The sequence below is a fragment of the Dermacentor variabilis genome, chromosome 5 (genome assembly GCF_050947875.1).
Source record: "Dermacentor variabilis isolate Ectoservices chromosome 5, ASM5094787v1, whole genome shotgun sequence".
Lineage (NCBI taxonomy): Eukaryota > Metazoa > Arthropoda > Arachnida > Ixodida > Ixodidae > Dermacentor > Dermacentor variabilis.
Genome location: NC_134572.1, coordinates 191,670,870 through 191,695,891, shown reverse-complemented (window position 1 = coordinate 191,695,891; position 25,022 = coordinate 191,670,870). Strand labels below are relative to the sequence as shown.

The following is a 25,022-nucleotide window of genomic DNA, read 5'->3' as shown; positions in this document are numbered from 1 at the left end:
GATGGGGGCGAAATGCGAAAACACCCGTGTGCTTAGATTTAGGTGCACGTTAAAGAACCCCAGGTGGTCGAAATTTCCGGAGTCCTCCACTACGGCGTGCCTCATAATCAGAAAGTTGTTTTGGCACGTAAAACCCCAAATATTATTATTATTATTAATCTCGGCAATGTAGTGAAAGATTAGAAGGCGATCCACCGGTTAACGACCTTTTATGTTCCATTAGCCTCTGATTGATACACCGTCCCGTTTGCCCTACGTAGAACTGGGCACAGCTAAGGGGAATTTTATAAACCACACCCAACAACCACACATAATGACAGTCAGTAAAACTGTTGTTCTTATTGTGTTTCACTGGACAAATATCTGTTCGTTTTTTGCCTTTTACCCGCTCCTTTTTATTCTGTATGGCAGCGCATATCTTACCTAGCTTATTGGGAGCAGTGAAAGCAACATTAACATCATATCTACTTGCAACTTTTTTAAGCCTGTACGACACTGAATGAATATACAAAATAGCTACTACTCTTTTTTTGCTATTACTACTTTCTGTAATCACGTCCGTCCCTCTCAAAACCGACTTCTTTAGGCGCTCAGCCACAGTGGCCACCGCTACACTAGGATAACCCGCTTCCAATAGGCGCCGGACCTGCGCATTAAAACTGGCGCTCATTTTGTGCATGCAGGATCTGGTGAGGGAAGACTTAAGGCACGACATGGCAATTCCGTTTTTTACTACTTTGGAATGCTTGGATTGAAAGTTTAGCAACGGCTTCGAAGATCTTGGGGAGTACTGCCAACAAACATGATTTTGTTCAAAGATCAAGGAAATGTCAAGAAACTGAATTACGCGTCGCTGAGGAAATTCCTTGGTAAACTTTAATCCTCCCCCATAAAGTTTAAATTGCTCACTTACTGAGGTAGCAGTGGAATCGAATTCTTCCCTATTGTAGAAAATCAGGTAATCATCAAAGTAACGACATATCTTGATAACGCTATCACCTAAGGCTTTCTCTAAGAAGTTGTCAACCTTACTCAGGTAAATGTTGCTAAGAATAGGGGCAACCTTTGAGCCAATACAAACGCCTGATTTCTGCAGAAAAACGCCATCTCTCCACCCAACCATCGTCGACTTCAAGTACATTGAAAGAATTTCTAGAAAAGCTCTCGTGGAAACACTCCATCTGTCAATAAAAGCCGACTCTTGCACTTGTTCTTTAACGCACTCATTTACGGAATTTAGCAACCCGTCGTGCGGCAAGGAATAATACAGGTCTTCGATATCCATACTAAAAGCTGTACAATCACCAGGATTTTCCTCTCTCAAATACTCAACTAGTGCCTGAGTATTACATAAGCAAAAGGGGTCTGAAAAAACTAGTGAAGCTAAGCAGTTCTGTAGGTAACTAGTGACACAAACCTGCCACGTCCCTTTCTCTGACGCTATAGGACGAAAAGGAATTTTTTGTTTATGGGTCTTGGCCAAGAAATACAGTTCTAAGGTGAGGGATTTAGCTTTCTTGACATTACAGACAAGCCTATCAAGATTATGTCTTGACAAGAGGTCAACGGCACGTTGCTTAACTACCAAAGGCTTGAGTTTTACTGGCTGTAAATTCTTTTCTATAGCTGAAACACGTGGTGTTACCATTCCTGAGCATGTGCAGATGAGTTTTGTCTTCTTTCTTTTTTTCGCCTCAGTGCTCCCTTCAGTTGATAGTCAGCGTTCGTGTTGTCCACTTCTCTACTCTTGTGTCCTGTCTGCACGCCTCACTTCTTTTTTGCATAATGACTGTTATGAAGAGTTGCGAAGAAATGGTTTTATTTACAGGAGATGGACGTTGATCGTAGCGTGATAGTAGCGCAGCTCGGCCTCTCAAGCTCCTCGTTCTCTTCGTCTTCTTTTCTTTCTTCTTGTCCGTGCCTTTCGTATCTGTTACAATATTATTACGATATCATCAAGCGTTGCTCAAGGGAAGAGCCGCCGTGAGAACGACGACGAAGTGGGTCGGTGCCCTTGGCACGGGCGAGTGTCGGCCTGGAGGTCTGGCTCCAGTGTAAGTACCCTGTATATAGCCTTTTTCATCTGTGTTTTTCCACACGTAACAATAGTGCTACGGCACAATATGTGCGATCACGAAAGGCGAGCAGTGTGAAGACGACGACGACGATTAGAAGCTAGTGCGGGCTGTTGCCTCTTGGCCAAGCGCAGCGTATTGCCTTGTAGCCTTGTAAATATACTTGTAAATAGCTTTTCGTCGGTGTCTTCCTACGTAACATATCTGGTGGAGGTGGAGTGGAGCCGACTCCGCCGGCTCCGACACCTGCTGCCACTTCGACGACCTACATCACTCTCCCCGCTCCCCGTGATCCTGGCGTATTCTCAGGCAAAGATGGGGAAGACGTCGATGACTGGATCAGCCTGTATGAACACGTCAGCCGCAATAACCGGTGGGACCCTACTATTATGCTCGCCAACGTAGTCTTTTACCTCGGTGGCACACCTAGAGTTTGGTATCGCACGCACGAAGATGAGCTCACCAGTTGGGATTCCCTTAAGACACAGCTTCGAGACTTGTTCGGCAACCCCTACGGTCACCAACTTGCCGCGCAAAAGGCGCTTTCCGGCCATGTGCAGTCGTCCACAGAGCCCTATGTCACGTACATTCAGGACGTCTTGGCTCTGTGCCGCAAAGTTGACTCCCACATGTCTGAGTCAGACAAGGTTTCCCACATCCTCAAAGGCATTGCCGATGACGCCTTCAACTTGCTCGTGTGCAACAACGTAGCGACGGTGGTTGCTGTTATAAAAGAGTGCCGCCGCCTGGAACTCGCCAAAAGCCGACGTATTGACCAGAAGTTTGCCCGTCTGCCCAACACCCCAGCGACATCTTCCTGTGCCGACGCTCCTCGTCCCAACAACACTGCTGATGTTACCAGGATCGTCCGGCGTGAGATCGAGGCCGCCTATCCGGCTGCCTTCGACTCCAGTCCCACTAACACATCTGCAGTCACGGTCTCACTGATCCAGGCAGTTGTCCGCCAGGAGTTCGCAAACATGGGTCTTCACACCATCTGCTCGGCCCATCGCCCTGATACCCGCCCGGCTTCTTCCATTCCGCCCCGTCCCGCGTCTTCTTACCCACCACGTTTCCGCAACCCATCTGAATGGCGCACTGCTGACGACAAGCCCATTTGTTTCTGCTGCCATCGAATCGGGCACATTTCTCGGCACTGTCGCAGTCGCTGGAGTTCCCCGATCCGGTCTCCGTACACTGCCTACTCTCGCTCCCCAGGTGGCCCTTCTCGTCCCTATGCCGCACGCTCCGATAATGCCGCCACTGATTCTCCTGCAACGAGCCGCCCCTATTCTCGTTCGCCTTCGCCCCTACGACGACAATCTCGCTCTCCCCAGCCCCGTCGCTCCTATTCGCCGACTCCCTTCGGACGCCGCTCCCAGCCGGAAAACTAGACGATGCAGCGCCTCGAGGTGACGCTGCATTGCTCCCTACGCCGCCAAATCCTCTCCTGACGTTGCCCACTCATCTGAACCTTCTTGACGTGCAAGTCGACGGTGTTTCTGTGTCTGCACTCATAGACACTGGGGCGCATTTGTCCGTAATGAGCGCTGACCTTCGTAACCGGCTCAAGAAACTTATCACGCCCGCCACGACGCCTGTTGTCCGTGTCGCCGATGGCGGAACAGCCCCCGTTATTGGTATGTGTACCGCCCGCGTCTCCTTCGCCGATCGCTCAACAATCGTGCTATTCACAGTCATCGCCCACTGTCCCCACGACATCATCCTCGGCTTAGACTTCCTCTCTGCACATTCTGCTCTCATCGATTGTTCCGCCAGTACTCTCCGCCTTGACCTGCCTGTTCTCGATCCTGCTGAACCTCAACCCAGTCGCCTCAGTTCCGCCGACTTCGTTCGCTTGCCACCTTCGGCACTGACCTACGTTGACCTAGTGTCATCCCCACCAGTCCCCGACGGTCACTACATCGCGGCTCCTATGCAAGACGTCCTCCTTACACACGGGATCACAGTACCTCATACAGTTTTATCTGTTACGGAGAATTGCGTCTGCCTGCCAGTGCTCAACTTTGGCTTGACGACACAAGTGCTGCCACGTGGGATGTCTCTGGCCCACCTTTGCTCCTTCGAAGATCACTCAGTAGCATCCATTGCAGTTGACGACACTTCATCCGATACTCCTCTACCTTCGCAGTCGGCACATTGTACCACCGCCGACTTCCAGAAAATGATTGCCCCCGACTTGCCGTCCGAGCACTCTCGTGAACTCTACCGCGTTTTGTTTTCCTACCACGATATTTTTGACTTTAACGATCGTCCTTTGGCCCAAACTACAGCTGTCAAACATCGCATTAATACCGGCGATGCCCCTCCTATTCATCGCCGCCCGTATCGAGTGTCACCAGCTGAGCGTCAAGTTATTCACGCAGAAGTTCGCAAAATGCTTGCCAAGAACATTATTGAACCATCATATAGTCCATGGGCGTCACCTGTAGTACTGGTCAAAAAGAAGGATGGCTCATGGCGCTTTTGCGTGGATTATCGGCACCTTAATCGGGTTACCAAAAAGGACGTGTATCCCCTACCTCGGATTGATGACGCCCTTGACTGCCTCCACGGTGCTCGCTATTTCTCCTCTATTGACCTTCGCTCCGGCTACTGGCAGATTGCCGTGGACGATCTCGACCGCGAGAAGACTGCTTTTGTCACACCCGACGGTCTTTATCAATTCAAAGTGATGCCGTTCGGTCTATGTAACGCCCCTGCCACTTTTGAACGCATGATGGACTCCCTTCTTCACGGATTCAAATGGTCCACGTGCCTGTGCTACCTGGACGACGTCATCGTGTTCTCCCCAACATTCGCTACGCACCTCGAGCGCCTCTCAGCAGTCCTGGACGTTTTTCGTCGAGGCGGTCTGCAACTCAACGCATCCAAGTGCCAATTCGGCCGTCGCCAGATTACCGTCCTTGGACATCTCGTTGACGCGAACGGAGTGCAACCGGACCCAGGCAAGATCCATGCTGTTGCGCACTTCCCTGTTCCGAAGTGTGTCAAGGATGTGCGCAGCTTCATCGGCCTTTGTTCGTACTTCCGCCGTTTCGTGAGAAATTTCGCCGCCATAGCACGACCACTAACCGAGCTTTTGAAAAAGGACGCCCCTTTCCAGTGGGGCGATAACGAGGCCTCTGCATTCTCACATCTAATCGACATTCTCACAACGCCTCCGGTTCTGGCCCATTTCGATCCTTCTGCGCCTACCGAAGTCCGTACTGATGCCAGCGGTCACGGAATTGGCGCGGTACTGGCACAACGCCAGCGTGGCCACGACCGGGTTATCGCTTACGCCAGCAGGCTCCTCTCACCCGCGGAGCGCAACTATTCCATCACTGAGCGTGAGTGTCTGGCCCTGGTTTGGGCGGTTGCGAAATTCCGCCCATACTTATATGGCCGATCCTTTTCCGTTGTCACCGACCATCACGCGCTTTGCTAGTTATGCTCACTGAAAGATCCTACAGGAAGACTTGGTCGCTGGGCCTTACGCCTCCAAGAATATTCGTATACTGTCACCTATAAATCTGGCCGACTACACAAGGACGCTGACTGCCTGTCTCGCTACCCGGTCGACGAGCCTGACACCGCCGACAGTAGTAGCGCCAACGGCATTTTCTCTGTGTCTGCCTTCGCTAACATCGCCGATGAGCAGTACCGAGACCTATCGCTGCGAGCACTTATCGAACGTCTGCGCTCTACACCTACCGACGCATCCGTTCGCCGATATGTCCTCCAGGGCGGCATTCTGTATCGAAGGAACTTCCTCCCTGACGGCTCTGACCTTCTTCTTGTCGTGCCAAAACAGCTACGACAGAATGTGCTCTTTGAGATGCATGACGCACCCACTGCAGGACATCTTGGGGTAACCCGCACGTACGACCGCGTCCGCCGCCGCTTCTATTGGCCTGGTCTCGCTCGCTCCGTTCGACGCTATGTTGCTGCCTGTGATCCCTGCCAGCGTCGGAAAACACCTCAGGTGCTACCTGCCGGTCATCTCCAGCCGATCACCATCCCCGTGGACCCGTTCTTTCGTGTTGGATTAGACCTCCTCGGTCCCTTTCCCACGTCATCCTCTGGGAACAAATGGGTAGCCGTCGCGACTGATTACGCCACCCGATACGCTATCACTCGGGCTCTCCCTACCAGTTGCGCCACTGACGTCGCGGACTTTCTCTTGCGTGACATTATCTTGCTTCATGGCGCCCCGCGACAGCTCCTTACTGACCGTGGTCGAAACTTTCTCTCGAAAGTTATCGCTGACATTGTGCGTTCCTGCTCCATTCAACACAAACTGACTACCTCATACCATCCTCAAACCAATGGCCTGACAGAGTGGTTAAACCGTACTCTTACCGATATGCTGGCCAAGTACGTTTCCACGGACCACCACGACTGGGACATTGCCCTTCCTTACGTAACATTTGCGTACAATTCTTCCCGGCACGACACCGCTGGATTTTGTCCCTTTTATCTACTGTACGGTCGCGAACCTACCTTGCCCTTAGACACGGCACTTCCTCCTGCTGCGGTCTCAACAAGCGAGTATGCGCGCGACGCCATCGCCCTCGCCGACCATGCACGCCAGCTTGCCCGTGCTCGACTGACGGCCTCACAAACCACTCAGCAGTGCCAGTACAACGCCCGCCATCGTGATGTACAGTTTTCGCCTGGGGCGCTCGTGCTTCTGTGGTCGCCCACTCGTCACGTCGGACTTTCCGAGAAGCTCCTTTCGCGATACACAGGGCCCTACCGCGTGCTGCGCCAGGTGACGCCTGTGACTTACGAAATTGCTCCTGTGGGTTCAACCTCGTCCTCTCCTCTGGCATCTAGTGATGTCGTACACGTCAGTAGGCTCAAGGCCTACTACACTGCTTCCGAGTCCGATCTTTAGTCGCTACGGGACGGCGCTTTTGCCGCCGGGGGTAGTGCTACGGCACAATATGTGCGATCACGAAAGGCGAGCAGTGTGAAGACGACGACGACGATTAGAAGCTAGCGCGGGCTGTTGCCTCTTGGCCAAGCGCAGCGTATTGCCTTGTAGCCTTGTAAATATACTTGTAAATAGCTTTTCGTCGGTGTCTTCCTACGTAACATATCATAGCGGATATTGCCGGTCCCGCCATCTATAAATAGCATTTTAAACTGATCGTAGCTCTCATCGGTGAATCGCCGACTCTGTTGTTGAGCACGGCAGTTGGCCGGCTTTGGTAACCGATGGGTTAAAGGGGTACTAAAAAAAATTCTGTATCCCGTCTTCTTTTTACTTTATCAGATAGCTATTGACCCTGTAACTACAATGTCATGCCCGAATTCCTTGAACGCACAAAAAATTTTCAATTATAGCTTCTTTTAAAGTGACCATTTCAATATGCACACCAGATAAGAGTACAGCTTCCTGTTATAGGTTCTGTTTACAAGGCATCTCTGCACATTACGAAAATCAGAGGTAGTAGCATAGTATCACATACCACTGATGCTCATGCAGGTCAATCTGGTTCAGTGGTCGCAAGCCATACAGTGACCGTGTCTCGCCAAAAGCTGTAGGCACACCACGTAAACCATTATTTCCTATCTTACTCTGCGCTTTTTGACATTTGACACAGGACTTGTTTCCATGCTGTCACTTCTGTCAGCACATGCAGTGCCCTTTGTCCTTCTCACTGTCTCTTCCCTGTTATCCCATTGTCTAAAGCTTTCGGCAAAGGATCACAGTGCAGCTTCGGCTACTGCACCGACCCATGCTTCAATGATACCATGTGAGCCCACACCACCCCAATTTTCGTGACATACAGAGGAACCATTGTAAACGAACTCCACGCCAATAAATTTGGTGCTCCATTTGCATTCGTCACACTTAAGTATGTTACAATTAATGATTTGTTGCATGATTGAGAAATTGAGGCATCATACCATGATTACGGAGTCGGTATGATGCTAGTCGATATTTACTGTCTGCTTGAGTCTGTGTGTTAAACAATAAAAAAAAAAAATTGATCTTTGACCTTCACTTTCTTTTCTAATAACTGACCTATTATCATAAAATTAACAAAAATATAGTTTTGAAAAATAGCTCAGCAGTCTAAATTGAGTGTTTCTCTTTACCGTCCCTTTAAAGTTTTCACTGAAACACATGGCAAGAAAAAGCTAAAAGAATTGATTTACTTGGTGTGCTCAATTTCAGTCAAGTAACTATTACCGTAAGTACTCGAATCTAGTACAGCCCTGATTCTAAGCCAACCCCCGATTGGCTGAAGCTGGAAAAAAAACACCTTGAATGTAGGCTGAACAAAAAAAGTGAGGACCATCGTTCACATAATGACAACAGCATTTATTTAATATGAACATGCCAAGCTCACTCTGCATCGTCACCAGCGTTAGCCTCGTCCCAGACCACACGTACACTTGCGGACGCACGCAAGCTCGCGTCCTCATGCCCATGCATGTGCAAACAGTGTGGCATGGCACGCGTCGAAACGCTGCGCAATCTCGGTGAACAGCTCCTCTCTGTTATTGCGCGCTTATCTTCCTTATCGCTGTCATCTCATTGCGGCACACGCAATTGCATCTCCCATTGCCCCTTCCAATGACGGACATTTTTCTTATTGATGCTGAAGTGTCCCACCTGGCTTACTATGCCTCTGCGGCTAGCACAACTTTATGTTTGAAAGCGGCACTATAGTGTGCCATTACTATAATGCCAAGCCGCACGCCGATACCATAGAACCAGCTCCGACACGACACACACAGGTCAAAGCGACGACATCGCTCGTGTACTTCAGTTGGTTACTGGCCCGGCTAGTAGCACAGATTATCGTTCGATTTTCCTGCACCATGTGAACCAGTTCATGAGGTGCTGCACCCTGCCATTCATTTCAGCGGTGCAGCAATGGCGCCCGCTGAACCACGATGTTCGTTTCAAAAAGTGCAGGAAAGGTGCAGGGCTGGTTCATGATTTTGGTGCACCCACTGTACTGTCGGTGCTGACTTGGTGCAGGCATACAGCTGCGAAGCAGCGGTGCAGCAGATTACGCAGCACACGGGTGCGAGCACCATGAAAATCCCGCTTACGCACGTCTGATGTGTCTACACATGTGTGGTTTATATTTACACTCCATAAGCCAATGATACCTGCAGTTCAGGACCTATCAAACTTACAAACTCCGTGCACATTAGTCTGACATAACATAACACGCGAGCCGTGTCTGCACCTTTGCATTCGTTTCGAGTGTCTCACTGGGCCTGCACGTCAGGAATCGAGCTGCACTATTTCTGAACTTCTCGTGAACTGCCGTGAACTGGTTCATAGTGGTGCAGGCGAATTGAACAGACCAGAAGTAGCGGCTGCGATACTGACTTTTCTAGATGGCGCTAGCTATAGACCATATTTATCATTTTCAGTTACAAACAGGCGCATTTTTAATATCCTCGCATGTAAGCCGGCCCTAGAGTTTTGTATATGATTATTTAGAAAAAAAAAACTGTTGGCCTAGATTCGAATTAATACGGTATAAGAAATGCTAACTGGAAGAAAGCGCTTTTGTTTAATTATTTATTTACAAAACAGTTCGGTTAAAAAAAATGATTCTGCTCTTGCCTTCAATGTGTGTTGGCTTTATGTAACAGTTATCTTGTATTTGCACATGCATGAACATACGGGGAAACAGAAATTGCAGCACAGTAGCAAGAAACAGTAATCGAAGCATAAGGGTAGGCTCTGGCACCAAATGCTGTCCAAGAATAGACACGTTGCTGAATTGTCACACAATTGTCGCAGTCTAGTTGCAGATGCTGAGAACGCATTGGCAAAAGTCTGTCTACTGCCTGAAAAAAGGATTCACTGAGTGAAGTTCCAGATAGTTGAGTCATTCGATCAATTAACCAATCAATCAGAGCTTTATTGTACGACATTGAGAAAGGAGATGTATAAAAATATTAGGACCATTAGGGGAATGGGGGGCACTTTCTGTCTAGTCTCTAGACACAAAGAGGTCACTGTAGGTCAGCCATAGGCCTATGAAAAGATGTACATGTCTAAGAAAGTCATAAGTGTTCATTTAACAGGAAATAATTCATTAACATGTAAGGGATTGGTCAACGATTGTCAAAAAATTATTTATGACATTTGATTACAGAAATAAAAGTGCTCACAAGCAGGCTGTCCACAAATGAAGCTGTCTTTGTAACTAGAGGTCAAAGGCAGGGCTGTTGTACACAGATGGAAATTAATCTGCTTTTTAATTGTGCTTGCACTTTCACACTCAACTCTGAGATGTGTTCTCCAATTCCAGAACTTGACTATTTTGAACAGTGAAGCACCCCTGTAATAAAGCATAAATCTCAACTTTTAGTAGTTTACCATAATATTTCCATTTTTAGGACTTCTTTGCTACTGTTTGGATACTGCAATAATTTTATGCATATTTGATTTGCATTAAGTTTAGCTGTTAATGGATTTCAAAAAGAATACAAATGCTGTTTCCAACCGAGCCCGATTTTTCATACCCGCTCTACTATTTGCATTTACTTACAGCGCTACCGCTGTAGAATCGGCATATAACAGAATGAGAAGTTTCTGCAACTTTTTCATCAATTCATTGATGAACTTCACGAATATTTCCATTTGTTTGCGGCATAAATCATTCAAGCTGAAAATGTAGAGCAAATATTTTGTTCACGGCATCCCTCTAGATGAGTCTGTAGAACTTGAATAATAAATGTCTTGAGTAATAGAAAACTTCTTTTTTTTTAATTACTGTATTTTCCGCTCTGGAAGTTGCACCTTTGTATTAGTTGCACCCCCCTCAAAACGACAGTGTCCCCCCCCCCACCCAAAGGAAACGGACACAGGTCGCACTGGCATACAAGACGCACCTGCTCATTTGGTAAGCAATTAAAAAAACAAATACCATGATGTTTCAATTAGTGAACGCGGGTGACGCGCAAGCAATGATATGGATACTCCAGGCCCATTTCTGCCATCGTGGTGGCTGCCATGTTCCATATATATTCCAAGGGCAATAACATAGTGCCCACACGACGTAAGCTATATGTGCAAGTGAAATGGTGCAACGGTGTGCTGAATCGCGCACAAGGGAGGAAAGCGGGAAGGCAGTGCGTGAGGGAGGGGGAGGGGGTGGTTTGTATTGTGGTAGCAACTGCTTATTTTTTGCAGCAACATGCGCCGTATCTTAAAAGTGATCTGCAGATGCGACGACTTCGGAGTCGGTCGACTCGCGGTCTGCCTGCCGCTGCTTGCGTTGCTGCTCCGTCCTCGCACGGTGCCCGGCAACTCGATCACGAGAAAAACATGCGGTACCTCCATAGCGTGCACACAACCTGTAGCAACCGCCAGAGGAGGTAAACTCAGTGCACTTTGCATAGCAATAGCATCCAATCCGATTCTGATGGCAGTTAAAAAAAAAAACGTATATAAGCTGCACCGTTCTATAAGACGCACCAACAAAAATTCAGAAATAAAAACGCAACTTATACACTGGAAAATATGGTATATCATCTGTACCTTCTGAAAAAAGTATCTTTCACCAAATTTGAGTATGTTTTAGCTGCAAATGTAGTATTTTTCAAATTTTGAGGTCATCAGGTCTGATAAAGTGAAATTGAGCTCCTTAATTGATTCAGAGAGCAGTCTGCACACCACATGCTATGTTAGTTAAGCTCAATTCATTGGTGCGCTGAATCTCAGGTGCATCATTCCAATGCATGAGCTCCTTTGGTTTGTTTGTTTTGCTTGCAAGTTAAGGCAAGCAAACAGATAGTTTTTGTCTTGTCAGTGGTAAGGAAGATTGACTGTGTACACAGTGAAATTCTTGTATCTTTCAGGTGGTGTGAATCATATGGAACGACATAGCTTCACAGTCACACCATCCGCAACCGTGTCTTGCCTGCACCACGAGTTCTTCATAGAGATGGCATGCAACAGCCTTTTTGGTGCTGGAAGTCCCACCATGATTAGTGCACCTGACTCCAGGAAGATGTTCACACTGAAGAAAGCAGACATTGCCATTTATGACCGAGAAGTAATTAGAAGTCTTTATATTCTATCCCATGTTATAAATTGTCCTGTACTAATGTCTATTAAAAGTGTCCTGTTACAGTCATGGTTAAAAATATATAATAATTCAGCGCATTGTTGCCTTGGGCTGTGCTAGCTTGTCTTACCTCTGATTGAACACGAAGTAGATAACCGCTTCCCATGATGCGCCATTTGAATCGGACTTGATTATGCAGTGCTGCATTGGCCTGATGAGGCGTGAGTTTGGGCCATGCTTTCTTTGTTAAGACTACAGCATTGCTTTACTTTTTTTCCCAACAGGTTGATGCCCTAGTCACTGACCTGCAGCTCTTGACTGAGATGGCACGAGAGTTGCCCAAGGATAGCATCCGTTCGTATGAGGCAATGTACGCTGCCAATGAGATGGTTAATTACATTGACATCAATGACAGGTTTGTCACTGTGCATGCTTCTTTTTAGCAATGATACTTTTCTACTGTGTATGTTATTAAAACGACCCTTCAACAATTCTTGAACATGGCAAGTAAGCCCTCACAGTTTCTGGATAGTACTGTAATGAACACTTGAGTGAAAAATCTGGCAGAACCCATGTCATGATGAACATCGACGATAATGCAACTAGCTTTGATGCTATGCAGAAACATGCTGTATTGCCACTACAAAAACGCATCATGAATGAGACGTGTATGCAGCCAGGCTCCTCTCTCTCACACTCCCCCTTGATGTGCTGGACCATCTAGCAGTGCTGTCGCAAAGTCCATGCATGGCATGTGAGTGAATGTATATGAATATATGTGAGTGAATCTATGTATATAATGTATATACAGATGACTGTCTGAATATATAGTAGTGAAAAAAAAGATGATATTGTTACATTTAGAAAATTTAGTACCCATATTTCTAAGCGATTAGGTGCGGTGCATTTTCGGTAATGTTTTAACAGGTGTGCACCGCTGCAGCCAAATGGGCAGAGATGGAGAACATTTTGCTTATTGAGAGTGCCATAAAGCTCCAATTTCCACTTTGATCATTTCATTGTGCTTATTGTCATTTACATTTCCGAGTTTGTGTGTGAGTGGATGGGTGATAATTTTTTTTTCTTTTCTCTCCTTTATCTGTTGGGATACATTAAACCTGCAATAGCACCTCAAGCCTTTCACTTGGCTATCTTTTCTAGTTATAATTAAAATTTCTCTCAGCAGTGTGCATGTATTTTCTCATACAGGTTTATGTATACGGTTTTCTTATATGTATATGGAATACCCAAGATCTATGTACGATGGGTGGGTTTTATGGTGGATATAACGTAAGATGCCAGTTAGTGTTCAAGAGCCTATTGCCTTAGTTTAGTGGTCTGGCATAACACAGTACCAACTTTCTGAGCAGTTTAACTTGGAGGATCCAGAACGCAAATTTAGGCATGTTTGATAGTGGACTTTGGGCTTGAAGTGAATTCGGAGTGAACATTAATTTTGGGGAAAAATATTTTAAAATGTAGAATAGCTGTTGTGCAAAAATGTGGCTGCAAACTTGTTCATGGGAATTACTGTGTATTGGAATTGATGACTTGCTCTGTGGAAGAATGAGACTAAAATTTAGTGCAGTAGAACTCAATAACTAAACGTCAAAGATACAAAGAGGTTAATGAATAGCAAAGCATGATGCAACTGCCTTTGTACATGTAGGAATTTGAGATAAACACTAAAATGCACCCACTTTCAATGATAGAGGACAGTCCAGTGCACGGATACATGGCATGTTTCAAGCGCATACATCACAATTTCCACGATCGGTCTTTTGGCACTTAGACCTCTGCTACCCTCCTTGCCTTCTGCAGGCACTGAATGTGCCAATGCCAATCGAAGGTCTTAAAAAGAAAAACGGTGTTTCCACACTAGCCACAAAACAATTAGCATTGTTTACTCTACTTACGTCTACATGACCGGTTCTGTCAACAGAGAAAGTGCGATGGCAGCCTATGTTATGCCATCCTTACAGCTGGAGTGCGCTTGTCGGCTGGGATGCACATTGTCGCCAACAATAGTGAAATTAGTAGCAATTTTTCAAGTCACATATCTTATCAAAATATAAGACACCATAAAAGTGGGAATTTGTACAGACATTTTATTGACTTAGCAAGTCTTGAATATATTGATGACAACCGTCTACAGGTTCGAATAATATCTGTAGTACTAAACATTTTAACTCAGGCTACTGAACAAAAAAAATTGGAGGACGCTTAAGCTTCGCCTTCAAGAGGGGAACGCGAAAGCGTTATTGCACCCCGTTCGCATCGCCCACTCATTCGCTCGGCATGCTCTTGATGAGACAAAGGGGAGAAGCGGGCGAGTGCTGCGCCACCTGTCGGGGCAGCACCGTACATTGCGAGGAGGAAGTCTTCTGTGTTTGCCGTAAAATGGCTCTGCGTGTGCGCCAAGCGCAGAAGAAATGTAGCGGAAACATACTTCGCTACTCGTTTAACTACGACTTCTGTAAATTACATGCTCATAATTACTGATATACACCGCAGTATAACTTTCTACGGCATGTTTCTAGGCAACACTGCATTCACTAGAGGCGCTTTCGTCCCGCTTTGAACCATCGAACTCATGGCTGAGTGGTAGCGGTGGTAGTCCAGAGGCCCTGGTTCGATTCCCACCCACCCCATCTTGCAAGTTGTTTTTATTTATGAATTTCCTTCCGGGATTTTTCGCTCACGGCCAACGCCGACGACACTGGCTTTTCTGCACCACAAGCTCCTTAACGCTGTCGCATTAAAACATGAAGTGATATTGCAGTGGGTCCCGAGACATGCTGTCATAGCAGACAACGAATTAGTGGACTCGGCGAAATTGGCCCGTAAAGATGTAAAAATTCAACTGATTCCTTTATTACCAATAGATTCACGATGCACATTAAATGTATTAAAGAAGGAATTGTGTATGTCAACCTGGTTTAATGAAAGTACTAAGGAATTGATTCTTTATGAAGTGGACCCCCAACTCAAATACCAGCTGGATGTTGAACTTTCAAAAAGTACCAAGGCACTAATTCATCAACTGTGTCTTGGGACGCATGCACAAAACATTTTTTTGTTGATAAAACTGGCTTCATCCCCGACTTGCTCCTGTGGCAACGACGGTGATGATGTTTGCCATCTACTCCTCAAATGCCCCAAACGTGTCGCATAGACAGCGCCTAGAGCAAGAGCTACACTCCATTGATCCTCACCGACTGTTCTCACTCGCTACATTGCTGGGCTCTTGGCCATCGAAAATAATACAGCATAAAGCATCGGACTGTGTAGGTCATTAGGTTTCCTTTGTAGCAATTGCTACGAACGGGTGGATGTCTGATTTTCCCTTTATTCATTACTTCTCTCCACCTTGCGGGTTTCCGCAGAATTACTACGTCATACACTTGCCTTTTCTTCGTGTTGTCGACAAATTCGACTTCGCCCTGCCATCTGCTGGCCGCCTGGTTAGCTCAGATGGTAGAGCGACTGCCCCGGAAAGGCGGTGGTCCCGGGTTCGAGTCCCGGACCAGGACGAATTTTTCTTCAACTATGAGGCATTTCTTTCGAGGAACCTGTATGGGTTTCCTTTGTAGCAATTGCTACGAACGGGTGGATGTCTGATTTTTCCCTTTATTCATTACTTCTCTTCACCTTGCGGATTTCCACAGAATTACTACATCATTACACTTTGAAATGTCAAATATTAACTTTTCTTAAAAATGAATATTGAATAGCACAAAGCTACTATTCAGAAATTCAAATCTTTGCGCGACACTATTGCAAAAAAAAAAAAATTCAAGCGAAACTTAGTCGTCTCTACATGGATGAATGCAAAAGCAACCACTGCGCGATGCCTATGCTCTTTCAGTCATTGAGTAACTAGTTCTTGGGACACCTAGTTCTTGGTTCGATTCCCAACAAAAGGTGTGGGTTTGAGTGCCTTAATTAACCTCATCTTAATTAATGCCAAAGGTTGAATGTTCGACTCCCACCAAAGGTCGTGGGTTCGGCTCTTGACCTTCACAATGTCAATTGGAATCCAACTTGGAGATAAGGCTGGTTTGCCCATATCTCCATTTTGGTTCGCTTGAATTTTGGTGCCATAATGCCGGACACATAGGATTTTCTGACTTTCTGCTTTTGTCTTAATAATATTGCTCACTTCCACATACTACCAGGAAGCCTGCATTGTCACTCTAGAGATTACTTGCACAGTCTATTGAATAACAGTCAGGGCCAGCAGGTTGTCGTTGACAACAGTGGACAAGCCTTTTCTTCATTTAATGTGTTCACATTATTTGGCTATCTTATGAGCTTTCCAGGTGCTGTGTATGTATCTTCGTTACTACCTAACAATTTTCCTGCCTACCTGGGTCACTGGGTAGTCCATGGTTGAATGTGCAGCATTGAGCTGCTGTGCTGTGCTGAGGGAAGAGGGTTCTAAACCAACCATCATACCAACTTTAGTCACTGAGTATGTGGCAACGTGTACATATGTGATTTACCAGTTATGTACAGACTTTTGCCAGTTATATAGAAGATGTTGTGTACCTCTGTAACCGCGTTGATGTCACAGTGGCTGATGCCGAGAAGATCTGCCATATCTTAAAAGAATTGAAGACGACGCCTTCCAGATGCTGTTGGCGAAAAGTCCGGCGACAGTCTCTGAACTCGTCAGTCTCTCCCAAAGCTTCAATGAACTACGCAAACAATGCATAGCCACCCGCCAGTCTCCTCCTCAGGCCACTTCAATGTTGAGCTTGGCTGTTGCCCCGGGTAACACTTCGCTGCTGCTACAGATCAAGGAGTTCGTTCATTTTTCGATCGATATTATCGCTGACCACAAGGGCCCTTGTCGCAAAATTGCCGTTTCAGAAGACACCCTTATACTTGCTTGGTCTTCCGCTCTTGTCAGTATCTCTTGTCTCTGTAGATGACGGCACGGTACTCTTCACTCCGTCCGAACTCTTAGTTCGTCGCCGTTCACTGCCACTGCCGTTCACTTCCACTGCCGTTCACTGTCCTCGAGTTCAAAACTGGTGCCTCTCTCATGTGCGCGCCAGACCCATCGGTCGAACCAATTACCTTACGCCGCCATGAAAACCTTGGCAGAGCAGGGCCACTGGCCTCATCTCCAATATTTGACACGATGGACAACTCCACTTATCTTTCCGCTCTCGAGGCATCGCCTCCTCAGTCACTGTCGCATTCTTTTATGCCAGCTGTTGCCAATGACCTTACGACGATGCAGTGCAACGAACTTCTTCACTTGATCCAAGGCTTCTCTTTTTCTTTTGTCTGCCAAGCGACATTACTCGGCCGCACGACTGTTTCGCACACTATCGACACTGAGAGCCATGCACCCATTCGACAGCGTCCTTACTGAGTATCGGTGACTGAAAGACATGTTATCAGTGACCAGGTGAACGATATGCTCAAACGCGGTGTCATCCAGCCTTCTGGTAGACCTTGGGCATCACCAGTCATGCTAGTTTTAAAAAAACGACGGCACCATACAATTTCGCATTGAGTTATCGAAGGCTTAGCAAGATTACCCGAAAGGATGTATACCCGTTGCCACATATTGACGACGCAATTGACTGTTTGCTAGGAGCAGAGTTTCTTTCCTCCTTAGATCTCTGCTCTGGCTACTGGTAGGTGCCCATGGCTGATGCTGACTGTTCTGAAACCATGTTTGTAACACCAGACAGCTTGTGTGAATTCACTGTCATGCTGTTCTGGTCTGTGCAATGCGCCCGCCACCTTTGAGCGCATGATCTGAAGTGGCGTACTTGTCTCTGCTACCTCTATGATGTTGTCGTCTTTTTTCCTGATTTTCCGACCCATCTTTGCCGTTTACATCAAGTTTTGACCTGTCTCCGGAATGCTGGTCTCCAGCTTAGCTTAACAGGTGCGTATTTGTAGCTTGAAAACTGACTACATTAGGCCATGTTGTCTCCAAAGAAAGCATTCTTCTTGATCGTGCTAAACTTTGCGCCTTATCCAAATTCCCAAAGCCAACTTACTTGAAACCATTAAGCAGCTTCATTGGCCTATGCTGCTATTTTCGATGTCTCGTTTGCAATTTTGCTACTGTGATCGTAACACTAAACCAACTTCTCCAAGGCGACAATGAACTTTCTACTTGGTCAGAAGCTTCTGATGATGCATTTACGATTCTTCGTCGCCTACTCATGTCTCTGTCAGCCTTGCGCCATTTTGATCCAAGCACTCCTAGAGAACTTCACACTGACGCCAGTGGTGTCGGCCTTGGTTCTGTGCTCATACAGCGTAATAACACTAATGCTGAATACTTGGTCACTTATGCCAGTAGTACGATACCTGAGGCCAATTACTCAGTAACAGAAAAGGAGTGCCTGGCTATCATATGGGCTCTTCAGAAATTTCACCCATATCTCTACGGTCGACCTTTTGACGTCTTGATGGATCATCACGCTCTTTGCTGGTTGTCTCTCAAAGAACCATCCGGCCGCCTCACTCGGTGGGCCCTCCGAATCCAGGAAAATGATATCCATGTCGTCTATCGCTCTGGACGCCGACACTCTGACGCCGATGTCCTCTTGCGCTTCCCCGTTACTTCAGACAGCAGTACTTCTACATACAGACTGATATCTCACCGTTTGACATCCTGGACATGGCCTCAGAACATCGAAAAAGCACACGGATCGTCATGATATTCGATTTTTTGTCATATCCTCTGGCTGCTTCGGCACCTTGAGCATTACGTCGACAGGCGCAGCATTTCACCATCCGTGACGGACTTTTAAGGCGCCAATACACTTCGACGTGACCTGGTGTGCGCGCGCGCGGTGGTTGTGCTACGTCACGCCAGGTCGGCTACGCCGCATCAGGCGTAAATCCGTCCCCCTACAGTACAACGCCGCGCACCTGCCGCGGCTGGAGTAGCGCATGCGCAGAACACCGCGCCGCTCCGTGCCGCCTGTCGTGGAACATCGAAACAAATCTTTTCGTGCGCTTTCTCTTGTCGGTAGCGATTGCCACTGCAGACTGGACTGTAGGTCGGCGATGGCACGGACGCAGACACATTCTGCAAGACGAAACATTAAGCAGGAGACATGCGGTACGATTCGGCGTCCGATCCGATGTGCGGCGCCGCATGCTCCGGCATGCGGCATACGACGATTCGGGGCACACTCTGCGTGCATCCGAAAGATTGAGCGGCGGGTAAGCTCCGCCCAGGTCCAGCCCCCAGCTTGACTTCATAGCCGCGTCGAGAAACGCAATATAAACAACTCTGCACAACACTGCTTCGCTTTACACGAACACTGTCAATAAAATCATGCCCCTCCAAGTGACAGAACACTTCATGACGGCGCGTTGTCCACTGACGACTCCGCTAACAGCCAGCGATAGGGCCGGTAGGCCTAGCTAGGCAGACGGCGCTTACGATCCAACCCGAGCTCATCAAAGAGCGCTTATGTTTGCCAAAACAATTAACACTGTACACTTAGGTCGCCCGTAATTAAATACAATTGGTTTACTCGACGCAGTCGTTGCGAAGGGCAAACGTGCAAGCGAAGCGAGCAGCCTCGCTCAGGTGGTCGGTGTGGGATGTCTGCCCGCCAAATGCTCTCACGTCATGGCTCCCGATGTCGCCAGTAGCTTAGTGCTAGGGCCGTATTCTGAAACGTTCGCCTTCCACGAAAGTTTCGCCGCTGCAAAAGTCACATTCAATAAGCCAAGCGACTGCTTACCCATGACGTGAGCGTGCACTACCAACCCGCTCTCGAACGCTTCACATCGCATGAGAGATCGCGCCTGGCGAGTGCAGAGCAGCTCGGGTGTGTTGTTTTCGAGTGTAGTGGCCGCAGTACGGGTTCTGCGCACTGACTACGTTTGCTTATGGCCTGTTTAGGTAAAATAAATTGAATAAGGAGGTGTGAAATGTTTTATTTTATACGAATCAACAAACATCGCCGCGAAACAACTCGTGTAAAACGCCACCAAAAAGGCTACTATAAACTACCACCTATCTTATCTCTACTACACTCCACTCCACCACCAACTAAACGCCAAGAGACGCCAAAAGACATGTTAATTTATTCAGTACACGTCAAGAGCACCCATCGGCACCATGACGTTAAAATGGCGTTGGCCGGAACTACTAGATGGCGCTGTTTAATTTCCGGTTTTGCTAAAATCTCAAATCAGCGCACGCCGTTGGCAGAGGCGTGGCCAGGGCGAAACTTTCGCGGAGGTGAACATTTCAGAATATGTCCCTAGCGTACTAGGCGCTGCTTTGCATAACAGGCACATGTTCGAGATAATTTTACGTAACTGGTGACTATTTCTTGTCGGAAACAAACTGCAGCAGGCAAGGAAAAAAAAACACTGCGAGAAACCGGCCAGCCAGCGCTGCCTCCGTGGAGGGAATGTCGGAGAACGTCACATGCCAGCCGTGCTGTCATTGGCTGCGGTCAGACGACGGTGCGGTTGCCGGACGCGTCAGACAATGAAAATCTGCCCGGTTTGCCGTACTCCGGACGTCCGATGCGGCGCTTCGGCATGGAAAAACACCTCGATTCCGGCTGCCGTTCCGGCACGTCGGATGCCAGACTGGACACCGAATCGGACCGTGTGTCTCCCGCTGTTGATGCGTCGTCTGCGTCGCAAGAGGAACAGGTCTATACATAACACAGACACGTAGCTGCTGCCACTCCTTTTCGTCGCTTCAATAGCTTTCAATTCACTAGTATAGTGGTCCCTCAGCCGCTTCCATAGTTGCAGGCACTCTTCGACTGAAACAGGGAAAACAAGACAAACAAACAGGCACTGAGTGCATAGCATGTCCGGAGACATATACACACACGTGCGTAGCATTGACGCTCCTGTTGAGAGGCCGGAGTACACGCGTATCTGCTCCCACGCGTTGTTTTCCCGCTCCGCATCCCAGTAGTCCATTCTTTTGGTGTCGTAGACACAAGGGTGTTGCTGGACAGCGTCTAGAAACTTTTAAATTTTGGAGCCGCACAGGTCGGGCACGCTTTCTTGCGAAGAGGCCATCTGAGTAGGGAGTCTCTCCCTCGACGAGAGAGGGCGCTAGGTGCTAACTTGCTCGGCACGGCCGGCGCGAAATGCAGTCGGTTGCATTCGGTGCCGGATGACGTCCAAGCGCGCTGAATGCCGCTGGTCACGTTGGCGCCAGATGCCGCCGGACTGTAGAGGGTCGTGTTTCGCCAACGTAACATCGCCATGACGAGCGCGCGCATGTTACGTCACACGTCGTTTATACTGCCGCAACTACCACAATGACAACCGCACATGGCTCTTAGTAGTGCCCCGCCACCTTCGACAAGATTTATGCTCTGCTTTTCACTCTGACCCGCAGTATGGTCATGGTGGAGTATAAAAAACATACACACAGCTTGACCTGCAATATTATTGGCGAGGGATGTACAGCTTCGTCCACAAATGCTCCTGCATTGCCTGCCCATGACGCAAATGTGTCTCGCATCTCTCCACCGCACCTCTCTAGCCACTTCCTTGCCCAGCTCAGCCATTTGACCGTGTCGGCATTGATTTATACGGGCCTCTTCCATCTACTGGCGCTGGCAACTGATGATTTGTTGTGGCCGTAGATCATTTGACACGACATGCTGAATCCACCACCTTGTGTGCCGCATCAGCAAAAGACGTCACCTCGTTTATTCTAAACAAGTTTGTTCTCCGCCATGGTGCACCTCGTGAACTGGTGAGCGATTGGGGTGCCGTATTTCTCTCGGATGTCCTGCAGTCACTCCTATCTGAATGCCAAATTATTCACCGCACTTCTACTGCTTATCATCCGCAGACCAATGGCTTAACAGAATTATTCAACAGAACTCTTGTTGACGTGCTATCAATGTATGTTGCGTCTGACCACTCCAACTGGGATCTTGTACTTTAATTTATCACATACGCATATAACACTGCTTCTCAAGCCACTACCGGATCCTCACCATTCTTTCTGCTTTACGGCCGCCATCCCTCCAGCACCTATGATATGGTTCTCCCGTACCGGCCGGACCCTGATGATTGCTCACCTGTTTCTACGGTCGCTCAGTACGCCGAGAAATGCCGACAACTGGCCCTTTCTTTGACGTCTGGTCAACAGTGCTGCCAAAAAGAGCATCATGACCTCAGCCCACCCCCTCGCCCCTTCCCCATCGACTCACTCGTGTGGCTTTGGGTTCCGCCTGTTGCTGCTCCTGGCCTTTCATCCAAGCTCCTCCCGAAGTACCACGGGTCCTACCGCGTGGTTGCGCAACAATCACCAGTTAATTACGTGGTTGAACCCGTATCGTCACCTCCCAATCTGCATCGTCGGTGGTGAGAGACTGTGCATATAAACTGGCTGAAGGCATATTACGATCCGCTCACCTCTTCCTAGGTCACCAGGATGGCTACTCTTCAATTCTGGGAGTGATTGTGACGAAGATCGGCAGGCTGAAAAGCCCCATTGCCCATTGTGTGGCTCACATCCAGTTCACTCTCTGGTTGCGCCCTATGTGCTGGTGCTGTGTTTGTCAGTGCTGCTCTACGACCTGAATAAACCCCCTTTACAGGTTGCAGGTATACACCCGAAAGGGTGTAAACTTTTTTTTCTAGAGTGTTGCTTCTCATCTCGGAGGCCGCACGTGGACTTCTTAGCAGTGGCATTAAGATGGCGCAGTGTCTTCAGAAAGAAGCGCAAGAGAGGAGCCGGTTGGCGCATGACGTGTTTCTCAGACTTTGCACGCAGTGACACACCATGCATTTTGAAGGCCACGCACAGGTTTCGCGGAGGTGGCCCTAGATGGCACCACGCATTCTAAAGGAAGCGTGAAAGAGGAGTCCTGCTGCACTACATGCCTCATAAATAACTAGTTTAGATGGCAATACATTGTGTGTCCATATTGATTCACAGCATTACTATTGACAGTCATCGTGAGATGGGTTCTGCCGAAATTTTTTTGTGGTAGACTGTACTCTCTCTGTGGCTTTATTAAATCACCTCTGCCCTATGAAATCATGGGAGCACACAATGGCTATTGGTTGAGTGAGCGGTGTTTGTTTAGTCACCATGTCTAATCACTGCTATACGGTGTTCGGAAAGCAAAAGTGGAAAAACTTGGATGTCAAGCCTACAATAACGGCCTAAACTCGCAGTTCAAGCTCTACAACACCACTGCGAAACCCACCAAATTTAAGCCACACTCTGAAGCACAAGGGCTTTTTTTTTTTTCGAAGTCCGATCGGTCCCGAAATGAAAAACGCAGCGAAAATCAAAACGGTTTTATTCTGAACATTTAGATGCACTTTTTAGCTGCTCCTCTACATAGTCGCCGTTCCGATTGAGACATTTGTCATAGCGTGGTACCAACTTTCCTATATCCTCATCATAGAAGGCAGCTGGGTATGCTTTTAGTCAATTTTGTATGCTTGTCTGCAGCTCATTGAGTCAAACTCCTGTCCTCCTATCCAGCATTCCATGTGAGGAGAGAAATGGTAATCAGAGGGAGCCAAGTCCGGGCTGTACTCTGTTTCCACCTGCTGAACAAGATCATTGGTTGACCTCCCCTTCCCTTGCATCCTTCCCTACCCACTTGCATCATGAATGTCTGTGTGGCCTGCTTAAAAGTTCCTGCACCATTTCCACACTTCGCTGTCACTTGTGAAAGTTGTACTGTACACATTACTCATTCTTCGATGAATTTCGGCTGCATTGCACCCCTCAGCATGCAGAAATCTAATGATAGCATTCAATTCACACTTAGCGGGAAACTCTATTGTTCGAAACATGTTTACGTGCTCACTGCGTGCTCAGAATTGACAACTGCGACCTCACGCGAGGCACTACGCAACACATCTGCACACAGCGTCATTGGATTTTCACTGTGGTTTTCATTTTGCAACTGATTGGACCTTGAAAAAAAAAATAACCCTTGTATATTCAGCGTGCAAATGCCAATAAATCTGCGCAGAATGGCCATTTTAAAATTATCATTGCAGAAGAAGAAGTCATCTCACTTGCTTTTTACACAGCAAGTAACTGAAGATAAAAAAGAAAAAATGCTCAGCATTTCTTCTTGTGCAACTGTCAGCTATAGATTGCAATAAGTTCTGTTTGTCTAATGTCATTTGGTTCCCAATATTCAAACCCAATCTTCAAAAGTCTATGACTGTACTTTCTTCTTGAAACTTTGCTTTAATGTGCATACTTTTTTGGCATCTGCTTATTTTAATTCCATAGAAGCATGTCTATGAAAATTGCAAGGTCAAATTGTTCATGTATATGTGAACTTTATATTTCTGGCAATACTTGAGCTCTTTTGAAGCAGGACATAGATGTATGAAGGAAGAAATGTGAAGCACAAATGCTGCCAAAAATAGCTATAGTTAATAGGAAAAGTGCCATTTTATGAATGCTGTACATTGACGAAACCGAAGTAAAATCAAGAATACATTCTATACTGTGTGGTTAGACATCAGTCTATTTCAAGCTCAATAGACAACACAAACAAAAATGGAATAGATGAACCAGACCACTCTTATTGCATTGTCGTTTGTTTTGAAATTTTTCATAATACAGGGTCCCTCGTTATAACGAAGTCAGCAGGATGGCGAAAAAATTTGTTATAAGTGGTAATTTGATATAACTGACCACTCGAGAAAAGCTTAAGCAGTTGAGCACAACAACTGCTTGAGCACTACGCAACACAACTGCGAGGAAATTAAGATACAATGTATTCAGTGAAGCAAAGCTTTATTCAGGTGCAAAAAAGGCAGTGAGCTTTGACTGTTTCAAGTTCTTACTGGGTGCGAGTGACCCCTGCTCTAATTTGACAAAGCAATGCATGAGGCCGTGGCTGCGGCCCATGCATTC

The 25,022-nt window shown here is 47.3% G+C and overlaps 1 protein-coding gene across 2 annotated transcripts in view; it reads left to right on the top strand.

The window, feature by feature from the left end:
* Positions 1-25,022, top strand: part of LOC142583412 (alpha-mannosidase 2C1-like) — a 255,564-nt gene that overhangs the window by 30,008 nt on the left and 200,534 nt on the right. The window contains exons 3-4 of one of the 2 annotated variants that reach the window (XM_075693863.1): positions 11,928-12,124; positions 12,421-12,506. In XM_075693863.1, the coding sequence (XP_075549978.1) occupies positions 11,928-12,124; positions 12,421-12,506 (283 nt within the window). Of the gene's footprint in view, positions 1-11,927; positions 12,125-12,420; positions 12,552-25,022 lie in introns of both variants that reach the window. The other variant, XM_075693862.1, reaches the window with a different exon arrangement.